Below are 26,760 nucleotides of genomic sequence, written 5' to 3'. Positions count from 1 at the left end.
TGAGCCCCGAGTTGCACTCCCTGCTCAGCGGGAAGCCTACTTCTCTCTCTCCAGCTCCCCCTGTTTGTGTCCCTCTCTGTCTCTCTTGTCAAATAAATAAAATCTTAAAAAAAAAAAAAAAGAAATGTAAAATATATTCAGTACTAAATGGTAATAAAAATACTATGTATCAGGGGCGCCTGGGTGGCGCAGTTGTTAAGCGTCTGCCTTTGGCTCAGGGCGTGATCCCGGCGTTATGGGATCGAGCCCCACATCAGGCTCCTCCACTGGAAGCCTGCTTCTTCCTCTCCCACTCCCCCTGCTTGTGTTCTCTCTTGCTAGCTGTCTGTCTCTGTCAAATAAATAAATAAAATCTTTAAAAAAAAAATACTATGTATCAGAACGATGAGATGAAGCTAAGAACTCAGAGGAAAACCTAAAGCCTTAAATATTTATGTCAGAAAAGAGGAAAAGCTGAAGCATCCAATTTCAGAAATTAAAGGAAACAGAATAAACCTCCCCACCTCCAAATGTTATCACAGGCTACATAATTTAAGTATTTAAAAATGACAAAGCTGGGCAACTGGGTGGCTCAGTTAAGTGTCTGCCTTTGGCTCAGGTCATGATCCCAGGGTCCTGGGATCAAGCCCCACATTGGGCTCCTTGCTCAGCAGGGAGCCTGCTTCTCCCTCTGCTACCGCCCCTTGCTTGTGCTTTCTCTCTCTCTCTCTCTCAAATGAATACATAATAATAAAAATGGCAAAGCTTTTAAGACTTTTGGTTTTGTTTCTAATATCTTTTTGTTTTTAATATGACATATTTCAAGGAAATTTTAAATCAACATCCTTATATTTCTGTATTTATTAGGAAAGTAATCATCATATGACAAGGTAACATTTCTCAGGGACCTCCACACTTGACATTCTGTCTTCCCAAAATTAATCTGATAGGATGGAGTAAGATTTGGAAAACAACCACCTATTATCAGCCAGTTGAAAGAATTCCTGTAAATATTAATATTTTCAAATTCTAGAAATGACGCCTGCTAAGGGAGCAAAAGAGCAAGTTGGAACTCCTCTGTCTCTTCCAAAACCCACCACTGTCAGATTTCTGAAGCCTTTCTCAGATCCATCCAGTACATTTTGATTTGCAAAGCTGAAAGGACATTTTAAAAAACTGTTATTTTTTCAGAAACATTGTGATGTGATATTATGATGTGTAAGTGGGAAATGGGGAGAAAAGAGAAAAAGATTCAATAGACAGAAGTCAAGACAAGACTTAGAACAAACAACAAACTGCTCTATAGAAAGAAGAAAATTCTCACCCAGAGTCTGGAACATGGGCCTGTCACAGACATCAAAGACCGATGGAGAGAGATGCCATGTCCGGTTATGGAAGAGCCGCAAGGCCCCGTCAGCCCAGATTCCTCGACCACCCTATCCTCTTACTGACGCTGGACACACTGCACAGGGTGAGGAGAGAGGGCTGAGTTCTGTTTTCAGAAGGCTGCTCTTCAAGTCATCGTGGGCTAACTCTGAGGGCCCTTGATCCTCCCTGAGAATATTTCTGGGCTTCAAGGCATGCAAAGGCTCTTCGACAGTCATAAAGAGCCGAGTGTAACTCTTAGCGTTATAATTATTAATGCACAGATTCGCCAATGATCACATCAGGAAGATCTCGAGGTCCTAGCCATGGGAGGGACACGGGACACTGCAGTTTAATGCTGCTAGGGAGCTGGATGCAGACATAACTCTGGGCAGCAGGGGGAGAAGGCATTAAATGAGGGCATCTCTGAGCCAGGGGGGCAAGGAGGGGAAGGTGTGTGCATATGAGTGCACAGGAGGTGAAGACAAATTGTGGCCACCTCCCAACTGGCTGCAGGGCTGATCCTGGTGGCTCCACCCTCTTCCTCGCTTGCCCAACACTTAACCAAATCCAAGTCATATTCATTTTGCAGGTCATTTTACTTTGTGATATACCCCTTTTGCTCAAAACCCCAAGAAAATGGGGAGGGGGGAATAGCATATCTGGAATACCTTTCTCCCAATCTGTTTCATAAGGCTCCTGTGAGTGTCAAAGCACTGCCATTATTATAACTATGTACTTAAGGCAGAGTCCAAAGGAAAAGGATAGGTCCCAAAGTCAGAGGGATCTTACCAGCTTTGTGCTTTGAATGAGATATTTATCCATTTTAAATTTCCATTTCTTCCTTGATAAAATGAGGGCTATTAATGCATGTGTATGCATGTGTGAAGCTTATATAGAATTTATGTAAGTGCTGGCAGAACAGATGACCCACAGTCAGTAGCTGCCCCACCCTCACCATGCCCACCACTATCATTATCATCATCAGTAGAAGCGCCAAGGCACCGCACGCCACTCTGTTCCCTAAAGTACGAAACTCCCGGACAGACTTTTCTTCCTGAGACTTTTAAATAATTTTTGGCATTCTTTTTTTTTTTTTTTTTTTTTTAAAGATTTTATTTTTATTTGACAGAGATAGAGACAGCCAGCGAGAGAGGGAACACAAGCAGGGGGAGTGGGAGAGGAAGAAGCAGGCTCAGAGCAGAGGAGCCTGATGTGGGGCTCTCCCATAACGCCAGGATCACGCCCTGAGCCGAAGGCAGACGCTTAACCGCTGTGCCACCCAGGCGCCCCAATTTTTGGCATTCTTATTTCTGCCTTTATAAAAGTTAAAACGTTGAAACACCGTTCAAGAAGGGTCTGACCAATCTCAACTCCAGTAGAATGATCACTTCTTGGATCTTTTATTAAGTCCCTTTGTATTGTTTCTTTTTTAAAGATTTTATTCATTTATTTTGAGAGAGAGAGAAGGAGAGAAGGAGAGAGTGAGTAAGAACACGAGCAGGGGGAGGGGCAGAGAGAGAGAGGGAGAAGCAGACTCCCCATAGAGGAGGGAGCCCAACGCGGGGCTCGATTCCAGACCCTGGGATCACAACCTGAGCCAAAGGCAGATGCTCAACGGGCTGAGCTGCCCAGGCGCCCCTTGTACTGTTTTTACACCAGGCCCTGCCTGTGGCCCAGATGCCTGTTCTCCTTTTCCGAGCATTAGTACGTTCTTCCTTCAGTCTGTACCAAACGTAAGGTATTATTAAAAAAAATAAATTAAAAAAAAGGAAAGAAACAGCATTAGAGTATAAAATAGTCTCTTCCCTAAAAGCTGGAGCAGGGAGTTTTACCCAAGAATAAAATTATTTTTGTGGGTTAAGAAAAATAATGAACAAAATGGCCTGGATCATTCACACCGGCCCCTCATGGCTTCGGGGCCAGAGTGCGGAGCAGACGTGTTGAGGGTCACACTGCTACAGCAGCCACCACCACCACCGAGGACTTGCTGTGTGCAAGGCACCATGTGGAGGCTTCAGAGATAAGGTTACTTTGTTTAGTTCACAATAAAACTCCCCAAAGAAGTACTATTATTTCACTTTACAAAGAAAGGAACAGACTAGCTAACAAGTACATTGCCCAAGGTCTTACAGCTAACAAGGGACAGAGGCAGAATTCACACCCAAGGCTGTCACACTCTTCCCACCATCCTCCCCCTTTGCTCCAAGAAGGGATATCATTTCCCTGGACTGTAATCACTCCGGAAACCGCACACCTCACCTTCCCAGAGACCCGACTTTTACATTATCTACACGGGAAGTACGCAGAAGTAACAATTTAGGAGGTGAAGCCGACTAGCTCTTATACCCAAGAGCCTACCGATTTCTCTGAGAAACCACTGACAAGTACATACCATGACGTCTGCTTCCCTTGTGGCGTATCGAAGATTTGGATCCAGCCAGTACATGAGGGATTTAACCTGATCGAAGTTCAGGAAGAGAAGGAATACCAGGAACAGGAAGTAGAGCACACTGAGTCCTGAGGGAAACAAGAGATGTGGGGGTCAGACGCAAACACACGTCAGGCATTGGTCTTGCATGGTAGTGTGTTGAGATCCCTGTGATAGCCTGGCAGCTCCTTTGATGAGCGAGTCTGATACACAGTCCTAACTCTCACTGACGGGGTTGGTAATACTGAGACAATGATGCTCGAGCTGAGTCTTGAAGGACCAGCAACATTCAGGTAGAGAAGAGGCATCCACGTAAGCCCACAGCATTGGAAGCCAGCCTGTGGCTGGGCCGCCAGCAAAAATGGGAAGGGAGCATGTGGCCCTCAAGTGCAAGGGCTTGAGGTCCAAGGCAACGATCTCAGATTTTACCTTAAGTGAAACAAGGAGCACATGACAGGCTTTAAATGGGGAAATAGGATGATATGGGTACCGCTTTGCAAAGCAGACTCTGGCTGCTGTGTGGAGAGTGGAGGGAGGTAGCCAAGCTGGGTATGAACAGCCCATTCGGGGGCAACATCAGCAAAGACAGGTGTGAAGGGCCGAGAGGTGGCCCAGGGACACACATCCACGTCTTACACCCCATGTCAGCCCTTGTGGGCATTATGTTCCTGGGCATCATACCATAATCCGTATCCTAATAATTACCCCATGTCATTTAAAAATAAAGTTAATCATCTGCTTTTAAAACAGCAAAAGCCTTTTAGAAAGATTTGGAAACCAACCACCAGTGGCTCTATCACTTCTCTTTCTCTCGAACCTGCTAGACTTAAAACATTTGTGGAGGACACCTAGACACTGTGATACAAATGACCTTGGATCACAGGACTCCGTGTGAACTTGCTCAGCGCTAATCTCCCACGAACTGTTCCAGAGGAGACAACGTCCATGGCTGGAATGAAATCCCCTGGAACATCTACAGCACCAGGCCTTCCAAAAGGAGCTCTCTCTGTCCTCAGGGAGCTCAGGGGACTCGATCACAGCATGGCTGACCTGTTGTGTACCCCAGAGCCACATACTTTGTCAGCGTAAGGACTTCCTCACGTTTATTACCAGCTGCTTTTATAAATTTTCATCTCACATGCCTCCCACTACACTTTTTTATTATAATCCTTTCAAAATAATTATTTTAAGACAACAGAAACTACCTGTGTGGAGCAGGGCTTCTTAAGCTGGAATTCATGGTTGAGCTTCAAAGTCCATGAAGCCCCAGATGTAATATGCACAAATGTGTGTGCGCGCGCGCGTGCTGAGAAAGGGTTAATTCTCATCAGATTATCAAAGGGCTCCATGATCCCAAAAAGATCTCAGGTAAGAAATAAACTGCTAATTACCTATCATGGATCATTTGAAATAGGAAAAACTCAAATGTAGCCAACCAGCTGAAAATAACTCCTAATTTCATGCAGCAACATTAAGTCCATGAGATGTAAGTATGATGCAACCAGGACAATCTATTTACAAATGGAAATGAATCATGTCACTTTTCTGCGAAAAATCCTCCTGGGACTTCCCACTGCCCTTCCTGTCTGTGCCCTTTACTGGCCCACAAGCCCTGTGGGGTTCTGTCCCTGCCGGACTCCGGCCTCTCTCTTATTACTCCCCTAGGGCCTGCTCTGCTCTGCCACACTGGCCTGCAACACACCACGCTCTTTCTGGCTAGGGACCATTTTAGTAGCCTTTCCCTTTGCCTGGCTTCCGGCGACCCCAATGCTTGCCAGCTCCTACTCTGCACACGTTTCCGTGAAGCATCCTTCCTTGCACGTGCATGTGAAAGCAGTCACTTGGTCACTATCAGCCCGCATGGTTTTAATTAACTTCCAAACACTTGGAGGCATCTGATATTTTTCGATTATTGCTTTATTTAATTGTTTGCAAGAGCTGTCCTCCCTCCCGAAGGGAGCCTCCTGTCTGTCTGGCCCTCCCCTGCAGCCTTGGGGCCAACGCAGCCCTCCACACAAAGGCGCTCAGTGAACTCCTGCAAAAGGAAGGACGCCACTCCATTCAAAGGGATTCACCTATGATCTCTGAAGGCTGAAAGAAAAACAGAGTCCGTTTCATAACATTACATTTTATGAACCTAAAATAATTTGCTTGCTGTCTTATTTAGGCAAGACAAAGCCAAGAGCCAACATTTGAAAGATGCATTTTAAGTCCATTCAGGGGATTTGAAACTATCCATGGACTCGAAATCAAGTAAAAACAAGACATCCAATATTTATAGAGATGCTTATCACTTACGCTTATTTCAAATCTGGGTTCTCTGTTTAAAGACTTCACCCTTTCCAGGATCTTTCCCATTCACAACACTCAAGAGACTGCTGGGTTTCAGTCCCTTCTAGATGCTGACAAGACAAACGTGCTCACAGCACCCATGAAAAGCAACAGAAAGATGCATCAAGAAAAACAAGCCACAACTCCTTCTGTCAGACCCCGGGTACATTAAGAAACAATATCATACACAGGGGGCTAGCGGAGTTGGAGCAGTTCACACATATGAGAAGCTAAAGTTATCACCAATATATTTGTGTCAAAGAATCTTCATAAAAATTTATATTAGGAAAACCAAAAGGTAAAAGGCTATAAAATTTACTGTAAAACTGCTATAATGATATACAGAAAATGGATTTTAAGTAGAATATATTTCTAAATCTACTAATGGATAACTCACCAAAAACCATTCTCCATAAGGCCGGATGAGGTCGAGTAAAGGGGCCTGCAGATAGAAAATGTAGGTTAGAACAAACTGGTTTCAAACAAAAACTAAAAGCAAAGTGCTGATCTCTCTACAGAGATTTTTAAAAAACCAAAAAACAAAAAAACAACTCTCTACGGTCAAAATGTTTTTCTACATAAATATTTTGAGGTCAAGTGTAGGTTGAAATGTTTTATTCACACTGTAGCAACTGTCACCACAACTGTAACAGTTACCAGTCTCCACAACAGACATTTGTTTTCAAAGCTTTGTCTTTAGAACTCAGACCCTAATTTCCCATGCAAACAATGTTACAACACTGAGCGGTTACCAGGCCAGCCTGAAGCTTCTGAAAACATACTGAAGTTTAACAAGTGCAGTCTCTGAGCTCAGCCACAGTGTGTGTGTGTGTGTGTGTGTGTGTGTGTGTGTGTGTGTATGAGAGAGAGAGAGAGAGAGACAGAGACAGACAGACAGACAGACAGTCATGGCCGGGCAGGCGCTCTGGAAATTAAACAAGAGAAACCCTGCTTTGAGAACACAGGAGGTGGGGTATGAAACTGAAAATAAATCCTTTGAGCACTAGAACGTGCTACTGCAGTGGCTTTTGATCATGAACTGTGGTAACAAAATACCTCTGACATGGCAACCCAGATCAGACACACAGATGCAGCTTCTGCACCATGAAAACATGCTTCCCAGGACGAAACTTACTCTGACTACAAGGGATCCACCAATACTTTTCTCTTCTTGTTTCTCTCTTTGGGGAAAAAAAAAAAAGTAGAAGCAAGCAAGGCGGGCCTTGATCTACTAGACTGACTGACCATCAAGGGAAGGGTTACAGTTCATGAATACTGAACACTGCTCTTGTGGGCACCCGACCTATTCTGGGCTGCCCGCCCTGTGGAACAGCCTACCTACGTACTGCTGGAGGATTTCCAACATCAGAATCCCACATCTCCAGGGAAGATGCCAGAGCTGGCTGCCCAGCCCCCTTCCTAACTGTGTTAGTTCTTCAATTGCACCTGTGCCAGACTTGATCTCACAAGCTGGTGACACAGACCTAAGTATGCAGAGCTCTCCTCCATCTCTCCCTCTCCCTCCGCCTGGACCAGCATGGACAGTAGGGGGGAGATGGCACTAGTGATCGGGGCAGTTCCCTGGAGAGGTGACAGTGGGACAGACAATAGCCAGTGCTCACTGGGGTCTCGTTAGACCAATTCTGGGGGACCTGCCAGTTTCTAGAAGCTTAGCCTAGGATCCTAGCGCCCCCCCCCCCGCCCCGTCCCCCGGAGTCCTCCACCCAACATCCTAATAAGTCTTTTCAATCAGTTGTCAGCTTCTGTGGCTGGCAACCTGGAATCCTGTCTGAAGGAAACATTACGCTACATTTTTTATTCTGGAACTCATCCTCAGTCACCCACCTCATCTTAAAAAAGATGACTTTTGAAACATATTTTAACTGCTTTCTTTTGATGGATCAGGTTCTTACTAAGAGAATCAGTTGCAGGTAGCCCCTGCCATCCAAATCTGGTCATTTCCTGAGCTTAGACGGGCAGTTCCGAAGGTGAGTGAGGTTTGTGCGGGCCCCCGCTTTATCCAAACTAATATGGTGTCTGAGTTTTGGAATGGCAAGGAGTGAGAGCTCAGACTGAGGGATTTAAATAAAGTGTCTCCAAATCCATTCCATTTCTGAGTTCTGGTAGCGAAGGCTCAGACAGCAAGAATACCTGTATTCTTTCTCACCCGCCGCTTTTTTCTCAGAAAGGGGTTCCAGTAACAACACAGATAACTTTCTTCAAGTCACTGGAGAACGGATGGCTAAAATGGTCATCTTTTAATTTCCTCTTCCCAATGCTCTCTTCATGCTGTCCCTCACCACGAATGGCTTCTGTGTTACGGTGGCTGCCCGGCTTGCAAGTTATCACTTCACCCAAACCGCTGCATTCACCTTTTAGACAGAACATGGGGCCCCAGCTTTCTCTAGGTTTCCTCTCACGAGGTGAAACTCTAAACGGTACGATTATTTGGCTTGCAATACAATGCAATGCCCAATCAACACTTAAAACCACACAAGGTGGGTTGAGCAATCACATAACAGTACTTTGCTGGGCACTTAGCGTGTAGCTGATGGGGGGGTGAGACCCCCCATCCCCTATTGTCTCCTAGTTGTGACAGCTGGGTGGTGAGAGGGTATCATTACACCCATTTTACAGCTCGGGACACAGGCACAGGTACTTGCCTGGGGTCCCACGGCCCACAGGACTCCACCTCCGGTCTGAGAGCACTTCTCTGCTTTCTGATCCACTCGGCCACGCCTGGGCTGGCTCAGGAGGAAGGGGCGGGGGAGCGGTGGGTGGGGAGACGTTGAGGGTTTCAACCAGGACTGTCTCAGGGCCAGGAGAACGAGGGGAGAGGAGCAAGCTAGTGAGTGGCGTTCAGAGGTGCTGCTGTGCGGAACTGGTAAGCAAGGTCAGGAAGGACAAGGTGCAGGATGCAAAGCTGAAGTAAGGTCCCTCATATCAGTAACAGAAGGGCCCCCAGAGTCGTCTTCAGTCCATAATGACTTGAAGAGCAGCCTTCTGAAATAGAACTCAGCCCTCTCTCCTCACCCTGTGCAGTGTGTCCAGCGACAGAGGATAGGGTGGTCAAGGAATCTGGGGCTGACGGGGACTTGCGGCTCTTCCGTAACCAGACACGGCATCTCTCTCCGTCGGTCTGTGATGCCTGTGACAGGCTCATGTTCCAGACTCTGGGTGAGAATTTTCCTCTTCCTACAGTGCAGTTTGTTGTTTGTTCTAAGTCTTATCTTGACTTCTCCCTATTGAATCATTTCCTCTTTTCTCCCCATTTCCCACTTATACGTCATAATATCACATCATGACATTTCTGAAAAAAATACAGTTTTTTAAAATGTCCTTTAGGGGTGCCTGGGTGGCATCTGCCCTTGGCTCAGGTCATGATCTCAGGGTCCTGGGATCGAGCCCTGCATCGGGCTCCCTGCTCAGTGGGGAGACTGCTTCTCCTTCTCTCTCTGCTCCTCCCCTGCTTGTGCTCTCTCTGTCTCTAATAAATAAAATCTGTAAAAAAATATAAAATAAAATGTCTTTTATCTTTGCAAATCAAAATGTACTGGATGGATTAGAGAACGGCTTTAGAAATCTAATGTGGTGAGTTTCAGAGAACAAGTTGCTCTACCCTGAACCATGTAGGTGGGAAGCGTTGGTGTCTTTGCTACAAAAGGTGTAGATAAGGCCCTGGAATGTAAGGTGAGACTTTCAGCAGCTACCTGCAAAACCCAATCGAGGCTTTATTTCAGTCATCATGTCTGCCCACTTCTTTCTGAGAAGGCACTCTAAATGTTTTGATGTTGTATTTCAAGTACATTCTAGCAGCATTACTCACTAAGATTACCAACTTTACCATCAAAGACGGAAATACTACTAAAAATATTATTTTTATTATTTTGCTTTAAAAAAAAAAAAACCAAAAAACGGAGGATGAGGCTGGTGTGTTTTTCTCTATTATAAACCCTGACACTGATTCTCACCAGATCACCCACACTTGGCTACCCCAGTCGGGTCTCCTTTAGAGCCATGTTTCCCGCAGCACTCATCTGCCCGGGCTTGTGAATGCTGCCCACAGTCTCCCCCAAACATTCACGTTATCTCTGCGCCTTCCCCACAGATCCCACTTCCCAGGAGACTACTTTCTCAGTGGGCAAGTCCAGGCAGGGCTCCTTTTCCTCCTCTTCCCCGTGTTACAGTCCAGAAGTTAGGGGCGCCCCATCTCAGGGTCTTGCGTCTCCTCCAGGCTTTACGTCTGACTTGATAACAGCTGCCAGCGAGAGCTACTCTTCTTGATCCCATGGGAGGCACGGGGAAGGGCTTCTCCAGGTGGCGATGCAGAACCAGTGCTGGTTTGTTTCGGGTTGTGTCTTCTTCCGCAGCCACGCTCAGACATGGCTCGGTTTACTTTATCAGTCCCTCCATCCAGGACATGTAATTTTCAGTCAGCTATGAAGAGTGAGTTTGATTTCAAAGGAAACAGAAATCGAATGGCTTTGCCATGAGAAGAGCTACCACTTCAAAAACTATGCCTCAGAAGTGAGAACATAAGATCACACACAAAAATAAGAATTAAAAAAAAAATTAAGAAAGAAAATGAGATCACAGCTCGACTCGCCCGCAGCCTGTTATGATTCCTATGAATAACTAAGTTGAAGGCACCGAACCTTAGGGAAGTAGTGGCCTCTCAAAAGCTACGGTCTGCGCCCTCTCCGTCTGTTTCCCCTCCTGATTATCACTGTTTCTCAGCTTTAATGAGGTATGATTGGCAAAGATTATTATTAATTGCGAGTTTAAATTCCTCTAGGAAAAAACTAGAAAAGGTGAATAAGACTATCTTTAAGCAAATTTCAAACCTAAGAAAGAATTTTTTTTAAAGAAAAAGTAGTGGACGGGAAACAGGATGGGGGGAGAACAAGAATTTTGTTTCGAATTTAGGGGACAGTGAATCTTCTGGATCACCTTCAAATCCCGAGGAGATGTGATTAACACTAACTTAGCTCAAGAAGTCAAATGAGGCCAAAGGACAAACCAAAGGATGAACTCAGGAAAGTCAAGAAATACTAGTATTTCACTCTCCTCAAAATACCTTAAATTAGTGCTGAATGGCGTTCCTCCTGCAGCCCAGGAATGGAAAAGGGAGGGCTGATTCTGGGAACTTTCTTCCGGGCAGACTCATGTTTTGATCCCACATACACCTACTGAGAGGCCCCTGTGGGCCAGGCACTGGGGGTACAGATAAGGTTTAGGCGGTTTGGGTAGGGCAGGGTGCAAGGGGAAGGAACGGTTCAAGGAAGCCCCCAGAAGCTGGAAAAGTACACCTGAAGGTCACCTGTTGACAGAAATCTCACAGCCAAACAGGTTTCTAAATATCACTGCAGGGAAAGACTGATACAGTTATAATTACACCCTAATGATACAGCAGTATAGTTACAATCACACTTCTGCTTGAGTGCCAGTTGCTATAATGAGATGGAGGTAGCATTTAAAAAAAAATCTAAGGCAGGGGCGCCTGGGTGGCTCAGTCGCTGACACATCTGCCTTCGGCTCAGGTCATGATCCCAGGCCCTGGGATCGAGCCCCGCGTCGGCCTCCTTGCTCAGCTGCGAGCCTGCTTCTCCCTCTCCCTCTGCGTGCCCCGCCCCCGCTTGTGCTCTGTCAAATAAATAAAATCTTTAAAAAAAAACACGTAAGGGAACTAACTGATGGAGAATGAGAGAAAAGAAGGCAGGAAAGAAAAAGCACAGTGTAAGTATCAGGTCCTTCTTCCCTGGCCTCACCCCAGGGTCTCTCCCACCACATCTCCCTCACAGGTCTGAAGGAAGGAATTCTAGAACCTACCCCAGTCACTCACCCTGGGGATGAAATTCTGTTTGAGTGTCCACTCCTCTCCCAGATAACTCAGTGGTAAAATCTAAGCCAAAGGAAGAAATCCTTTTTCTCTTTTATTCTTCTGGTCAGTGAAGATCTACCACGTGCCTACTCCTTTGGGCACTATAAATTCCTGTCCTCAGGTCTGGATGGAGAAGAGGCACAGGGCCCAAGTCTAGTCAAAGAGAAGTGAGGACAAGTGTGCTGGAGGATTTCTAGAAAAGGTTTCTTCACCCTTAAAAAGACAGACAGAAGAAGTGCCCCCCTCCCCCTCTGGACACTGCCCGAGACCATCTGTCCAGCACTGCAACAGCTCTCATGGGATCATCAAGGCAGCTGAGCACAGCACCCACAGGCTGAGGACGGTGCAGGGAGAAAAAGGTAAAGAGCTGGGTCTTCACACATCACTGAGCAGCTGAATTAGCCAGCCCGGGAACCACTAGCTCAGAACTTCCTGACATGCGGGAAAGTAAACGTTCCGTTTATGCTTCAAGCCATTTTCAAATGGGTTTCCTCTTACTTGTGGCCAAAAGCATCCTGACTGTTATAAAACCCTATGGAGAATGTTAAGGGCTTCCTTGGTTATTTAGACTCTACGAAAAGCATCATGGGCCCCCCCTTTCCTGAAGGAGTTAGCTGATTCTACCACAAAGCATAGATGAGCTCACCCGGATGAGACATATGGACACGATCGAATTTAGGCATACACTCAAACACGCAGGGCAGCCTTTGCTAGGTCAAGGATAAACGCGTTCGAAGTTGCCAAAACAGAGCCATTCTGGGAATGCCATCCACTGCAGGCACTCCCCCAAAACTGCCTTTCAAGGAGAAGGCTAATGTTGGGCTCTGTTTCTCCCATCCATTTTCATTACTTAACTTGAGAATATGTGCCAAGGGTGGGGGAGAACAGAGAATAAGGTGACAAGACTGAATCAAGAAGAGACATGTACACTCTGCTCAGAGAAGCAGCCACCCAGCAGCGGGGCCCCTGGGAAGGCCTGGTAGGGGACAGCCACATAGCTCGGGAGCACCCTTCCCCAGGGGCCTGGCCAGCTCCCCCATCACCCACACTGGTACCGTCTAAAGCCACCCCTACTTTAAAAATATTCAATAATAACATTCTTTACTGTGGAAAACTTAGAGTTCTACTAATCACATGTAAAGTGTGGACAAAGGGATCTTTAGAAAACAAGGCAGACACAATGTGTTTGCTCTGCACACACGGCTTCAAGAGAATCCCTCTAACTACGTGCTGCCCTAACGTCCTAATCTTTCTCTACATTGAATACTGAACTGCTATTGTCCTTTTCTGTATCATCTAAAAACCTTCTTTTGGGCATGTTCTGTCTACAGGGGAGTGGTGTGCAAGCAGGCAGGCACAGAGATGGCAGAGGGAGGATGTGGCAGGAAGAGACGAGATAAAAGAGAGGGGAGGAAGGCTCCAGGTGATCTGCTAGGCCCTCCGGTCACAGATGACATCTGGGTGATGGAGGGTCCTGGGCACAAACACCAACCAACTTCTGCAGGATCCAAAGCTATGAGGTAGAGACCAACTAAGACCCTAAGATTGCATTCCTGGGAAAAAAGAAAAGCTAGACATTGATAGAGAGGAACAGAAGAAAAAGGATACAAAAATATATAGAAAGACAGATAAAAACACATCACAATGAACCTAATAAGAGAAATAACCAGAGCAAGACAGATTAAAAGAAGATGCCAGAGACCAGGCCCTCCCACCAGGCTGACATTGAGTGGCTGGGTGACCTCTCAGGGATGAATGAGGGCCGAGCGTTTCAGGTTTCGCAGCTGTAAATGGAGCAGGCTGAATGAACCACACCGGTCTATGGGTCCTCCCCCCTTTGTCTGTATCACAAAGTCCACGAGCCAGGATAAGAAAAGCATAAAACTAACTTAACTTTTATCTTCCCAGAAGGAAAACAATACAGTCCCACAATGAGAGGCTGAATGGGTTAAGTGGACTTTGAAGATTAGAGGACTTCCTTAGCGAACAGAAGAAAAACCAGCAGAAAGCACCCAAAATGTTATGTCCACTAGGCTTCATCCCAACAGACAGACTTCAGGGCCCTTGGCGCCTGCAGAGAACCACCTGCTAATGAAGCCCCAAACCCAGCCCCTGCTAAAGCCTCACGCAAGCGATGCCTAGAATATCATAAAATCATGGCTACTGAGTGACTCATCTTTGAGAATCCTCAGACTTCCAAAATGGCACTGGACTCAGAAAAATCAAGTTTAAAAGAAAAAAACAAAGGGAGAAAAGAAACCTTCAGAGCCACGAAGAAGTTACCTCTGAGAACTCACAACAGTGAACACGCAGCCAAGAAAAACTGAGGGTTTGTAGAACAGACCTGACACCTCTGGACTGACCAGTTCCCTGAGCACCTGGCATGCCCTGACTAATGTTTAAAAAAAAAAAAAAAAAAGGTAGTAGGACAGGGGCAGACTAGATAATAATTAAGAATAAAGGGCACAGAGCAATAATGGTCAGGCCACTGTCTGATAACATAGGAGTAAGCAGCAGACTCTCACAGGACAGGAATGGTAGGATGGCTAAAGGGAAGAGTGGCTGTCACCACCCCTTTAACTGTCACCTGCTCACCCGCCTTCGGGGCTCAGCATCTCCTCGCTTTGGGCTGTATTTTTATGCCACCTTTATAGGAAAAGGCCAGGTTCCAGAGCTCAGGGGGACCACCTACAGACTCGGGTGGTTCGTGTGTATAGAATGCTTTATGCAGCAAGTGGCCACTTAGCTGTCCTACAACATGGGACCCTTGAAAGAAAGGATGGGCCCTATAATGTACAAGCTCTCCTCTTAACCAAAAATTCTGAATTCTGAGGTTCTGTATGTTGGAAGAGGGAGGGAAAAGAAAGTTGGCAAATAGCCAAAAAAGCTGTTTGACATCAGGGACTTTTCCTAGAAAATTCTAGAGTAGGGTCAATAGCCCTTCATTCCACGACCTAGCCATACCATGGACATCAAATCATCATACTCATACTCACATCATAATTCTGCATTACCAGAACTCTCAATCAAAATGGAAAAGCAAAACTATGTTTGTTGTATCTGCATAAGGTATACAGGTGTTATAGACTGAATGTTTGTGTTCCCTGCCAAAATTCATTATGTGATAATCCTAACTCTTACAGTGAAGACTTCTGTTGGACTTCTTGGACCCTACAGGGCTGGATCATAGAGCTACTTAGCTACGAACATCTGCTATTCTTAAAGACACAGGATGAAGTACCTCAAAGGCAGTTGGGAGATTATCTGGGCTGTCACTTCCACCACAGGCCTTAGAGTGCATGGGCCACTGGGGGGGTGCAGAGTGGGAAGAATATCTCCACCTTAGTTTCAAAAGGCAAGATCAACACCCAGCAGAGCCATGGGGGCAGGACAAACCCCAGCTGGGCAGAGCTATGGAAGCAGACTATTATTACCCCAGTAGGTCTGGAAGGCAGAGCACTGAACCAAAGAGGACTGATTCTTCTTCTTCTTAAGTTAACTCTACCCCCCACATGGGGCTGAAACTCACACCGAGATCAAGTCACATGCTCTACCAACTGAGCCAGTCAGGTGCTCCCAAGATTGGTTATTCTTGACCCTTAAAGTCTTATCGAGTTTGCTTTCTGGTTTTGAATTTGCTTGGGACTTATCACCCTCCCTTCTTTCCTATTTCTCCCTTTTGGAATGGGAGCTTCTATCCTGTGCCTGTCCCCCTACCGGACTTTGTAAGCACATGCTTGGCTTCATAGGTCCACAGGTGGAGAGGAATTCTGCCACAAGGTGTATCTTGTGTTGTTTAAACCATCCAGTCTATGGTCCTCTGTTACAGCGGCCTACACTGACACAGCAGGTTTTCACATCTTGAAAGGTTTCCACTAAAAATAAAAATTTAATCTAGAAGCTTGAGTGGTTGGAGAGTTAAACTCAGCTGCAAATAACTTGGTTATCTAAAACAATTCATTCTCTGAAGGAGCCAGTCATGGTTTTACTGGTTGGATTATTATACTCCCAGCAAAAATCACATAGTGCTACATAAGATTAGGCAAAAATAGAGAAAATAATGCCATTGCCATCATCTTGGAAAGACTGAAGGCCTTGCCATGTGTGATACTGTGATTTATAATAAGAACTATAGATTTGGTCTTTGTGCCGTTTTCTGGCACAGAGCTCCTAAAGCCCTTTGGAATTTCAAGTGATCAGAATAATGAATATTTTTTGCTTTGTTAATGAGACCTTAGGAAAGTACCTAAGGATGGGGCTGGTTGCCAGTGGAGCCAAACATGTGATTAGAGAGTTAGAACTTTCAGTCCCATCCCCAAAACCTCCAGAGAAGGGTGAGAGGCTGGAGGTTGAGTTCAATTCCCAATGGCCAATGATACGATCAATCATGCCTATGCAAATGGGGCCTCCAAAAACCCCAAAAGGATGGGGTTTGGGTAGCTTCTGGGTTGGTGAACACTTTTCTGACCCCAGAAAAGTGACACACTGAAGAGTGCATGGAAGCTCCTAGTCCCTTCCCACATCCCTATATCCTACGCATCTCTTCATCTGACTGTTGATGAGTACCCTTTGTAATAAACTGGTATTGTAATCTACTGAGTAAATGTATTTCCTGCATCCTGTGAGCCACTCTAGCAAAGTAATCAAACCCAAGGAGGGGTCATGGGAACCTCTGATTTATAACCATTTGGTCAGAAGCACATCTGAAGTGGGGGCCATCCTGTGAGCCCTTAACCTGTGGAATCTGATGCTAACTCTGGGTAGACAGTGTCAGAATTGAGTTGAACTGTAGGGCAGCCAGCTGCCAATTACTTATTGGTGGGGAACACCCCCATTCCTGCTGCAACCTTGTACCCTCAGCACACATAATTTGCAATTAGTATTAGAACTTTGTTACCATGGTAGATTTCCAAGTAGCAATGAGTAACATTCACAACGGGCTTCTTATATTACACATACATTCTACTGAATAGATGGGCGGAGAGAGAAGAAACACACCCTAAAGTATGATGTTTAAACCCGGGTAGGGCCCGTGGAGCATAATGTGTAGGTAAGACTAAACAATTTCAAAATAACTTCAGAGTAAAAGAAACAGGATATAAAAAGGAAGCACTGAGAAATGGTTACAGGGAATAAGCAGAGAATATTCTAGGGAGAAGTTACTGAAGAGGAATAAGAAAAACAGAGCAGGGGACATTTCAAAGGAAAGGGATGAATCTTAAGTGTAACAGCTTTTATTTTTTTTTTAAGATTTTATTTATTTATTTGACAGAGCAAGAGAGAGAGAGCACAAGCAGGGAGAGCAGCAGCCAGAGGGAGAGGGAAAAGCAGGCTCCCCAGTGAGCAGAAGGCCCAACCTGGGGCTCGATTCCAGGACCCTGGGATCATGACCTGAGCCAAAGGCAGACATTTAACTGACTGAGCCACCCAGGCACCCCTTTAAAACAAAACAAAACAAAACAAAGACTTTTCCTCACTCTATGATCATGATGGGGAATAAAATTCACAGTAATTATTGTCTTTTTTTTTTCACCTGATGACGAAAATTCATATCCCAAATGCATGATCAGCAAGGTTTACTGTGATTAAAGATCACCTGGGACAACACATTAAGTAATATTCATTACAGCACTGAGTCTGTCCTTAGCAAAAAGAACTAAATAATAATTGAGTATTTTATGACTCAGCTGATACAACAAAAATAGCAACAACAAGAACAACAGCTGATACTTACCAAGGGCTTACAATTTGTAAGTCGCTATTCAGAGAATTTAACATGTATTCATTTAGTTAACCCTTTCAACAGGACCTACCTGACAAATTCCATTTACAGAAGAGAGAGACTCAAGCACTTGGGAAGAAGTTGGGGGACTTCCCCAGGGCCACAGACCTGGCCAGGGGCAGAATGGGCAGTTTGCCCCCAGAGCCTGTGCCCTAGCCACCACAGATTAGGTTTTTATTCCCATTTTCTGGCTTCATCTTCTAGATGGCATGTCTCTCAAAAAACATCAACAGGGCACAACGCACAGGAGTAATATGGTAAAGCATGACATCACTTACCATTGGGAAAAGCTAACACACTGATGATAAGGAAGAAGAAAATGACAGAGAGGATCCCCCTCCAGATGTTGTCCTCTGGGACAGAGTCATCCCTGAAAACAAAAAGAAAACACTGAGTATTCATTTTCAGACCTAAACAGTCAATCCAGAAAGCGTAAGTGTTCACTGTTCTAAAAACCAGGGACTGTTAACTTCATTTTGCTGAGCAAATTCTTTACACACGCTACTTAGTCCTCACTATCCTTTCCTAAAATAACATGATCCTAAATAAAGTCCAATCTTACAAGAAATGCAGTTGGCAACCTTACCGAGACACATGCCACTGAGACAAACATTTGAGAATCACTCTACTTTAAAAAAAAAAATACCCAGGATGTCAAAAGGTAAGGTTTATTCTGGAGAAATGCCTTTTGATTTCAAGAATCACTAAAGATGACCTTTATGATATACACTGTGGCAAAGAAATCCTCCAGAAGTCAGAAAGAAAGCATAAGATTATAAGGAAGAAGAGCACAATGGAATGAGATTATCTACCAATTCTTAAAAATGGGCAGTTGGCCATCTGAGGAATGAATGAAAAGGGCAAAATGCTGGGTAAGAAGAAAGCACCAGAAAACAATATTAAAAGAAAAAATCATGAGGAAAATGGACTACATGATTCACAGTCAGACCAGAAGCAAAAGAACTATAAAAAAGGGGATGAGTTCCCTTACTCTGTGCCTGGTCATTTCTGATCTATTGGTGTATTTATCGCCTCCATAACCCTAGTAACTGAAATGATTCCATTTGTTGGTTGTTGTCTGTCTTCAATATAGAAAGTAAACTCCTGGGGGCGCCTGGGTGGCTCAGTCGTTAAGCGTCTGCCTTCGGCCCAGGGCATGATCCCGGGGCTCTGGGATCGAGCCCCGCATCGGGCTCCCTGCTCCATTGGGAGCCTGCTTCTTCCACTCCCACTTCCCCTGCTTGTGTTCCCTCTCTCGCTGGCTGTGTCTCTCTCTGTCAAATAAATAAATAAAATCTTAAAAAAAAAAAAAAAAAAGAAAAGAAAGTAAACTCCTGGGGGCGCCTGGGTGGCTTGGTCAGTTAAGTGCCCAACTCTTGATTTCAGCTCAGATCATGATCTCAGGATCGTGAGATCGAGCCCTCCATCGGGCTCCGTGCTGGGCATGGGCTTGCTTAGGATTCTCTCTCCCCCCTCCATCCTTCTGCTCCCCACCAACAAAACAAAAAAATATATAGAGAAAGTAAACTCCTGAAGGCAGAGAATTATTCACTTGTTGTATCCTCAAAGGCTGACACAATAAGCCCTCAATAGATATTTGTGGTCTGACTATTGATTAGGAAGAAATTCTATTGCATAAAACTATGTAAAATTTCCCAAATGGAAATTTTCTTAACATTTATGGCAGAGAAAGTTTAGGTTCTGACGGTCTATATAAAAAAAAAAGAAAAGAAAGAAAGTTTAGCAACATACTACTTGGGGCTCAAGAAAAGCAAACAAAAGAGGGAAAAGAGAAGTCTCAGTAAGATTTTCTGAATTATTGATAATTATTAAGAAGCTTGAGAGAGGGAAGTCCAGCATTTCAGTTTAAAAAGGTGCAGGATGAGTAGACAGAAATAGAACAGAATGGAAGGAGATATTTAGACATAATGAGACTAGGAGCAATAAATTTAAAAGTGATTTTTGAAAGTTGAGTTTATTTGTGCAAAGACTGCAGTGAAAGAGCTTTCAAAAGACAGATATTAAATTAAGATTAAACATTACTGAAGGAAAAGAAAGAAGTAAAAAAAAAAAAACCTTACAGGAAAATCAAGTTAACATATAAAATATTCTAGAGCATCCAATACATGAAGAGGTGTGGAATGAAACAGTAATCGATGACCCAATTAAAGACTAGGTTGTGGGGTATTGGGCTTAAAAAGGGAAGTTAATTCAGATATCAACTTCTGTTCAGGCTAAGTTTCTGCACCCAATTAAATAATTTCCAGATTTATGACAGGACTGAACATAAGGTTCCGAGGTAAGAGATCATACAGATCCCAGTTCTTAAATCATCATCTGGCCCAACAGCACTGACACCAATGCTGGACAAACAATGCTTCGCTGTTAACTTCACAGATCTGCTTGTAAAACCAAACTACGCAATCAGACAGACTTCCTCTTGAAGCAAGGTGCAATCATATTTTAATGTATACCCCAACAATTTAACATCTGCCCAGAAGTTATGAACACAGCACTAAAAATGCTTGCCCAATCATTTACTAGGGCACATGGCCTTTGGCTTAGGCAGGGAAGCCCTAAATCCAATTTCCAGGACAAGCTTTTATCGAAGAATGGCTACGCACAGGGACTAGGGGGACACACTGTCCTCATTCTGGCCAACATCACACTACTGATATTGGTGACAATAACGACAATAGTAGCAGCTCGCATTTATCAATATTTACTGTGTACTAGGCACTGAACAGGCAGTTTCTAAACATCATCTCTAATTGTCATAACCCATCTGTGAAATGGGGTACTATCAACCATATTTTACAAATGAGGTACCAAAGGCTCAGAAAGGTTACGTAATTTTAATTTGCCCAAGCCCACATATGTAAGAAGTTGCAGAGTCCCCATTTGAAACCAGCTCTGTTAGACTCTGAAGATGATGATCTCTCCCTATGCCAAGCTGCCTCCTAAAAATATTATGTCATCCTAAATCTATCTGACTCATGTTAGATGTACAGGGATGGCATAAGAGAGTTTGACAGGGCACACATTTGTAGGTCACAAATAAAATAAAAGCAAGGCTGAAATAAATTAACTGCTGCCTGGGAAAAGAAGGTTGATTCTGTAACTCACACTTTATACTAAAATGTATTCTGGATGATTCAAGGAATAAAAGTTAAAAAAAACAAAAACAAAAACCCCAACAACAAAACCCAAAAACCAAAAAACAAAACCTCAAAAAAGTTCTGGAAGGAACAATGGACTAAAAAACCAAAAACAAAACACACCAATTCCAGAGCAGGGAAGACCTTTCTACAGTATGACACAACCCAGAAATCACAAAGGAAAAAAAAAAAAAACTGGTCAATCTGCAGGACAAAGAAATCAGTAAAGGACAAGTGATAAACTTGGAACTTAGATCAAGGCAAAGAGTTAATTCACTTCCCTAATACACAAAGCACTCTCCGCACAAAAAAGAACAACAAATGGACAAAGAAAAACAAACAGAAAAATGGGCAAAGGATATGAAGAGACAGTTCGGGGTGGGAAATCCAAGGGCTCTCAGGCAAGTGAAAAGATGCTCACTCTCACTTGTGATAAGAGACAGACAAATTAAAACAACACCAAGAGGCCATTTTTTATGTACTTATGACAAAGGGAAAAATTGAATGACTGAGCTGGAGAGGATGTGAAGAAAAATACAAACAGGTAATCTCTCACATTGCCAGTGGTAGTATAAATTGAAACCACCTTAATAATGTAGGGCAATTTGGCAACATATTAGCTTTATAAATGCATATACCCTGTGACTCAGCACTTCCATGAATGGGAATTTATCCCACAGATATACCCTCCTTTACGCAAAAATCACATAGGTACAAAGTTGTTCACTGTGGCATTATATGTATTAGCGAAAGAATGGAAACAAGCTAAATCAATGTCCACTGAATGGGAACTGATTAAATAAATTACAGATTTATTCATAATGGAATACGAGACAGCTGGGAAAAGAACGAAGAAGCTCTTTATAAGTTGACTGCTACAGAATAAGAGATATCATGAGATAAACGAAGCAAGCTGCTGAGTATAGGAAGCAAATATTCGGTTCAAAAATGGGGGCATGTGTATGTGCATACAACTTATAACTTGTACAGACAGTTGCACACTGTGTCTCTGGAAATCTACCCAAGAAGTGGCAACACTAGTTTCCTCCAAGGGCGAGAAAAGAGCGGGAGGGAGACTTCTCCACACACCCTTTGGTAAAGCTTGGATTTCAAGCAATGTGGATACATTATTCTTTCCAAAACAGTTAATTAATTAAAACTTACCTAAACAAAGGGTTATAGCAAACCAGCACATCGCTCTCTATTTAAAATTACTTGCTAGTCAAAATGCTTGAAAATATACCTCAACATTAAATGTATAAAACCTTAAGGTCAGTAATTAAAAAAAAAAAAAAAGGATATAAAACCAAAGAAATTGCAATTTCATAAATTCTGAGTGATTTTATTAGAAAGGATCAAATGGATGGTTTAGTTTCAGGAGAAAAAAAAAAAAGGCTGATTAAACCTGAGAAAAAGTAGCAGTGGGGTCTGAAAGTTGATAGTTTTGTATTTAATTAGGGGTTAAAAAAAGCCTATCAAAGACGGACAGCGGTGTTGTTAGATGAATGGAAAATACACAGCCCAAGAAGATCAGACTTCTGTGATCCAAGACGGGAGGGTGAGCAGGTGAGCTTCAGAAGGAATGTGAGCGCCATCAGAGCCCAGCCTCGCACGCAGGCGGCCTGAGAGTGGAGAGCCTGTACCCGCCAGAGCTAGACTGGTGACAGCGGTCCCTCCGAGAGGCGGGTGCACGGAAAGAACGGAATGCTTGGCTGGTGAGGCTACTGCCCAGCGCCCCGCCCGCACCCTGCCCTGCCAACGCTCCGGGCTCTGACAACCTTGACCACAGCCCTGACTTCTTCCCGAGGTCTACTGCAGCCATCCGCCACAAAGGTCTCAGCCTCTGGTGCTCTGAACTTGCCAAGCAACTTCCGCAGCTGGCATTTTCTTTTAACTGGCCCATAGTTCTGTGGAGGAGTATTATCTTGACTTGAAGGATGAGGGAGATAAAGCTCTTGGTTTATCTGGCCCACAGTTCCACACAAATAGGACGCTGAGTGGAAGGAGGAGCCAGGGCTTCTGAAATACTGGCTCTAGGTCAAGACTGCTACATTTACCAAAATGATACAGACACACAGGCTGGAGGGCGGGGAGAGGCAAAGTCCTTTTCCCTCTCTGCCAAATTTAGGAGGTGCTTGGGAAGTGTGTGTGGGTAGCCCTGACTACATACAGTGAAAATACTGAATGGGCAGATTACAATAAAATTGTCATTTAAGCTCCAGAGGGCATGCATCCCATCTCATTCCTCTGTGGTACCTCCTGGTGCCCAGCACAATCCTTGGCACGCGGCAGGCATTGTCAATACAGTGGGAGACAGAATGAGCGAGATGCTGTGGCTGAGTGGGCCCAGCGACTCAAGTCACGTAAGGGTGAAGCACAGCCTGAGCCCACGGAGTCCACTAACAGTGGCTTTCCTGTCCTGGTGGCGATGGCCAAATATTCAAACACTTCAACTCCTTCTGTCCAATGCTGTTTCAGCCCGTATGTGGAACTAACTACCCAGAGAACAGAGAAGGTCCTAAAAGCAGAAAAGGTGGAAGGAAATCCCCGAACTAAAAAAAGTTTGCACTCAGAAAAAATTTTGGACTCAGATTCTGTGTCAGTTTAGTGTCTGACTATAGGCAGTGGGTGAGGCTGACTTCGGGAAACTGAAGCAAACTCTGTGCACTGACTTACATGCCACCTTGACAAGGCTTCCTCCCTGTGGCCAGGCAGTCAGGAACCTTTCACCAGAACTCCTAAGGCTGCTAAGCAGGTTGTCCTCCCTCCCCCATCTTCCCTCTCCCTTCCCTTTAGTAGGAGTCCTTGAAATTGAGACATACAGGTAGGCTCATGTTGGTAAGGCTGGTCCCTGTTAAGGATCCTCTCTCGCAATGGAAAACCTAGTCCCAGGTTACAAGGTGCATCGATGTTGACTAGCTTTCGTATTGTCTTTAAAGACTACATTCATTTCAATTTATAGTAAGTTACAACAATCTTTGCTGAGAGTTATCTTAGATCTATCAACTAAAGGAGAAGAGTGATATTTTTTTCAAGTTCTTATTGGATAAATGATTTCTTGTATTTGATTCATTTAGCATTTGCTGGGTGTGTATCCTGGGATGATTGAGGTATTTGGCCTCAAGAAATTGATATAGTGACAAATATTATAATGCCCATAAGAGACATATAATAATAAAAGATATTTGGAGGTATATAAACATGTCTTCAAGCAGTTGAGAAAGGTATCCGGGAAGGAGCCCATCCAGGTGGACTGTGCAGAATGCCATGGGCTCATGCGTAGACAGGAGGCACCAGGGGGTGCTTTCCAGTAGCAGGGGGCTGCCAGCCTGGCACTGGGGTCGGTGAGCTATCTGGGCCTGCTGTGTGCCCTGCGTGCAGGTGTCAGGGGTCGGGGGACAAGGCTGGAGAAGCAGAACTCCTCCACAATGAAAGACCTCCGAGTCTAGCCAGCATTCTCTACAGGTGATGGGGATGCAGTGACAGACTGTATGCAAGGGACAGATGGGGTCCCAACTTTGTCTTAGAAGGTCATGAGGGCAGCAGTGTGGAGGACAAATGGGAGGGAGGTGGAGTAAAGGTTTGGGGGCATACTATCCCAAACGATAAGGGAATTGCCAAGCCAAGGCCTGGGGCTGGACAGAAGAGAGCAGCTCTGAGAGCTGTGAGGGCCTGGTGAGACCTGGTGAAGATAAACTAGATCTACTCCAGGTGAGCGGAAACCCGGACTGCTGAATTGCGGAATTGAATTACACGGGATACCAGGGCCAAGAGCTCAGGAAGCAGTCGTGGCTGACTGGATAAGCCCTGGTTTCTGGATTCAATGAGACTGAAAAACTGCTAACTTCCCTACAAATACCTGAGGCTACAGGGGTTATTATCGCAAGACAAATTGTATTACCCTTGGTAACAGAATTATAGCTAAAATGCTAAACACCAGGTAGCAATTGGTAGGTACGTAATCTCTCTGAAGTAAGGGAGCATTTAAACCAAATAAACATCTGAGGTCACCTAGGAACCTATTTCCTACAGGAGACCCCAAAGAAACACAGGATACATTTTCCCCTCCAATAAGCTTATAATTGTATTAGGGACCTAAAACACCAGACGTAAATATGAGAAAGGATACAGAAGATGCTTACTGAAATCCTTGGAGAAATATGATTCAAACAGGAAGTGGGGAAGAGAAATGTGAAGATCACTGGTAACTGGACCTCATCAGAGGGCATCACCTGACAGTGTGCTGTCCCCACCCCCCGGGGGGGCCGGTTGAACCCCAGTGCACAGCCGCTCTGGACTCTCACTTAATAGAGCTGGTGTCAGAGAACAAGGACATCCAGGCCTTCTGTTAATGGGAGAGAAAGAACATGATGTACATAAAGGAAAAAGAACCAAGACAACTGAATCAGCAGTATCAGGAGACGTTTTCTATTGGGATTTATATGGGCTAAAGGGGAAAGAATGGGGAGAGCTGACAGGTCTCCATGAGGAGGCGTGACAAAGAAGGCAGAACTAAGTAAAGCTCAGGGACCTGAGGAGAACGGGAGCTCCAAGCCCACTAAGGGAAATGAAATCAAAACCATTCTTAGCAAGTAAATAAGAACAAATCAACCCAAGGTCTGTCCACGTCCCTGCCCTCCTCTGTCTCCTGGGCCTCCTATCAAGGAGAAAGCTAGCTCAGACAGACTAATAAGCACTAGGGGACAGCAAGCGGCAGGAAGGCAATCTCTTCTGGGTTAAGGGACAACTGGACGAGGTTGTCAGACAAGCATTCCTGGAGAGGCAGATTCCACGGTTTTATTGCCAAGTGCCTCTTAAGGAGAGGGTGGGCTGCTGTGACCCAGATTTAATATATTTAGGTGTTTTCAAATCCGATGTTTGAGTTTTGCCACGAGGGCCATTCACGATGGCCAAGTTTGCCAATCTCTGAAAGCAGAATAAATATGAAGCACCTTAGTAATTATACTCTGAACTCGAGACAAAGGTTCTCCTTGCCCCATTTTGGCTGAACAAACTTCCAAGACATATGCCAAAGCATTTATCTTATAGGAAGACTTATTCTAAAATGTTGCAAAATGAACTTGGGGAGGATGATTCGGTGGCTTTATTTTTAATGATAGTGAAAGAGACAGGAGATTCAAAACACTATGATTTAACAGTGAGTTGGCCTAGTTGCTATTGAACAAAAGAACTACTTGACAAATCCAAACCGGTCTCAGTCTTCTGTGAGTGGTATTTAATCTGCATGATCCGAAACTCTTGCTGTGTCTGCAGCACGTGACAGGACCCAGCTACTATTGCTCACCTACTGGTCATACAGCACCCCGAAAGCATTCGATCTCCTGTTCTCTTACATCACTAGTCTTTGAAAAACACACTTTTTCACTTTTGCTGAAGAACTGCACTGAATAGTCATCCAGCTAAAGTCCTGTTATAAAATAAGTATAAGGTACTGGAGACAATCATTACAAAAGAGCGCAGAATGAATAATTTTCATTTAAGAAGTCATTACTTTCAATCTTTATGGAGAAAGATAGAGTGATCACTGTAATGTCCCACTTTAAAGGGTCACAAATCATCACAAAAAATGAATAAGAGATAGTAAGTACCAACTGCATTAATGGTGCTTATGATTTTATAGAAGGTGAAACTTGTTATTAATGAGTTCTACAATATATGGCTTTTCTTTATGAAATTATTGGAAGAAATAAAATGATTATTATTTTTGGAAAAGGCCATAGTGTGAGGTTCAGATTATGCTTTTTCTATTACTTCTGACAAGCTGTTAAAATTCATATTCTCTGCTGCAATTTATCGACTGCTTTGGCAGAAT

At 44.3% G+C, this 26,760-nt stretch overlaps 1 protein-coding gene across 2 annotated transcripts in view; it reads right to left on the bottom strand.

Moving 5' to 3' along the window:
* The window catches only part of PTDSS1 (phosphatidylserine synthase 1), a 62,510-nt gene that overhangs the window by 32,874 nt on the left and 2,876 nt on the right, over positions 1-26,760 (bottom strand). For both annotated transcript variants that reach the window (XM_002920967.4, XM_019801531.2), the window contains exons 2-4: positions 18,048-18,139; positions 6,504-6,548; positions 3,740-3,864 (exon numbers count right to left, since the gene is read on the bottom strand). In XM_002920967.4, the coding sequence (XP_002921013.1) occupies positions 3,740-3,864; positions 6,504-6,548; positions 18,048-18,139 (262 nt within the window). The remainder of the gene's footprint in view (positions 1-3,739; positions 3,865-6,503; positions 6,549-18,047; positions 18,140-26,760) is intronic.

Source organism: Ailuropoda melanoleuca, chromosome 9 (assembly GCF_002007445.2).
Source record: "Ailuropoda melanoleuca isolate Jingjing chromosome 9, ASM200744v2, whole genome shotgun sequence".
NCBI lineage: Eukaryota > Metazoa > Chordata > Mammalia > Carnivora > Ursidae > Ailuropoda > Ailuropoda melanoleuca.
This window is presented reverse-complemented; position numbering and strand designations above follow the sequence as displayed.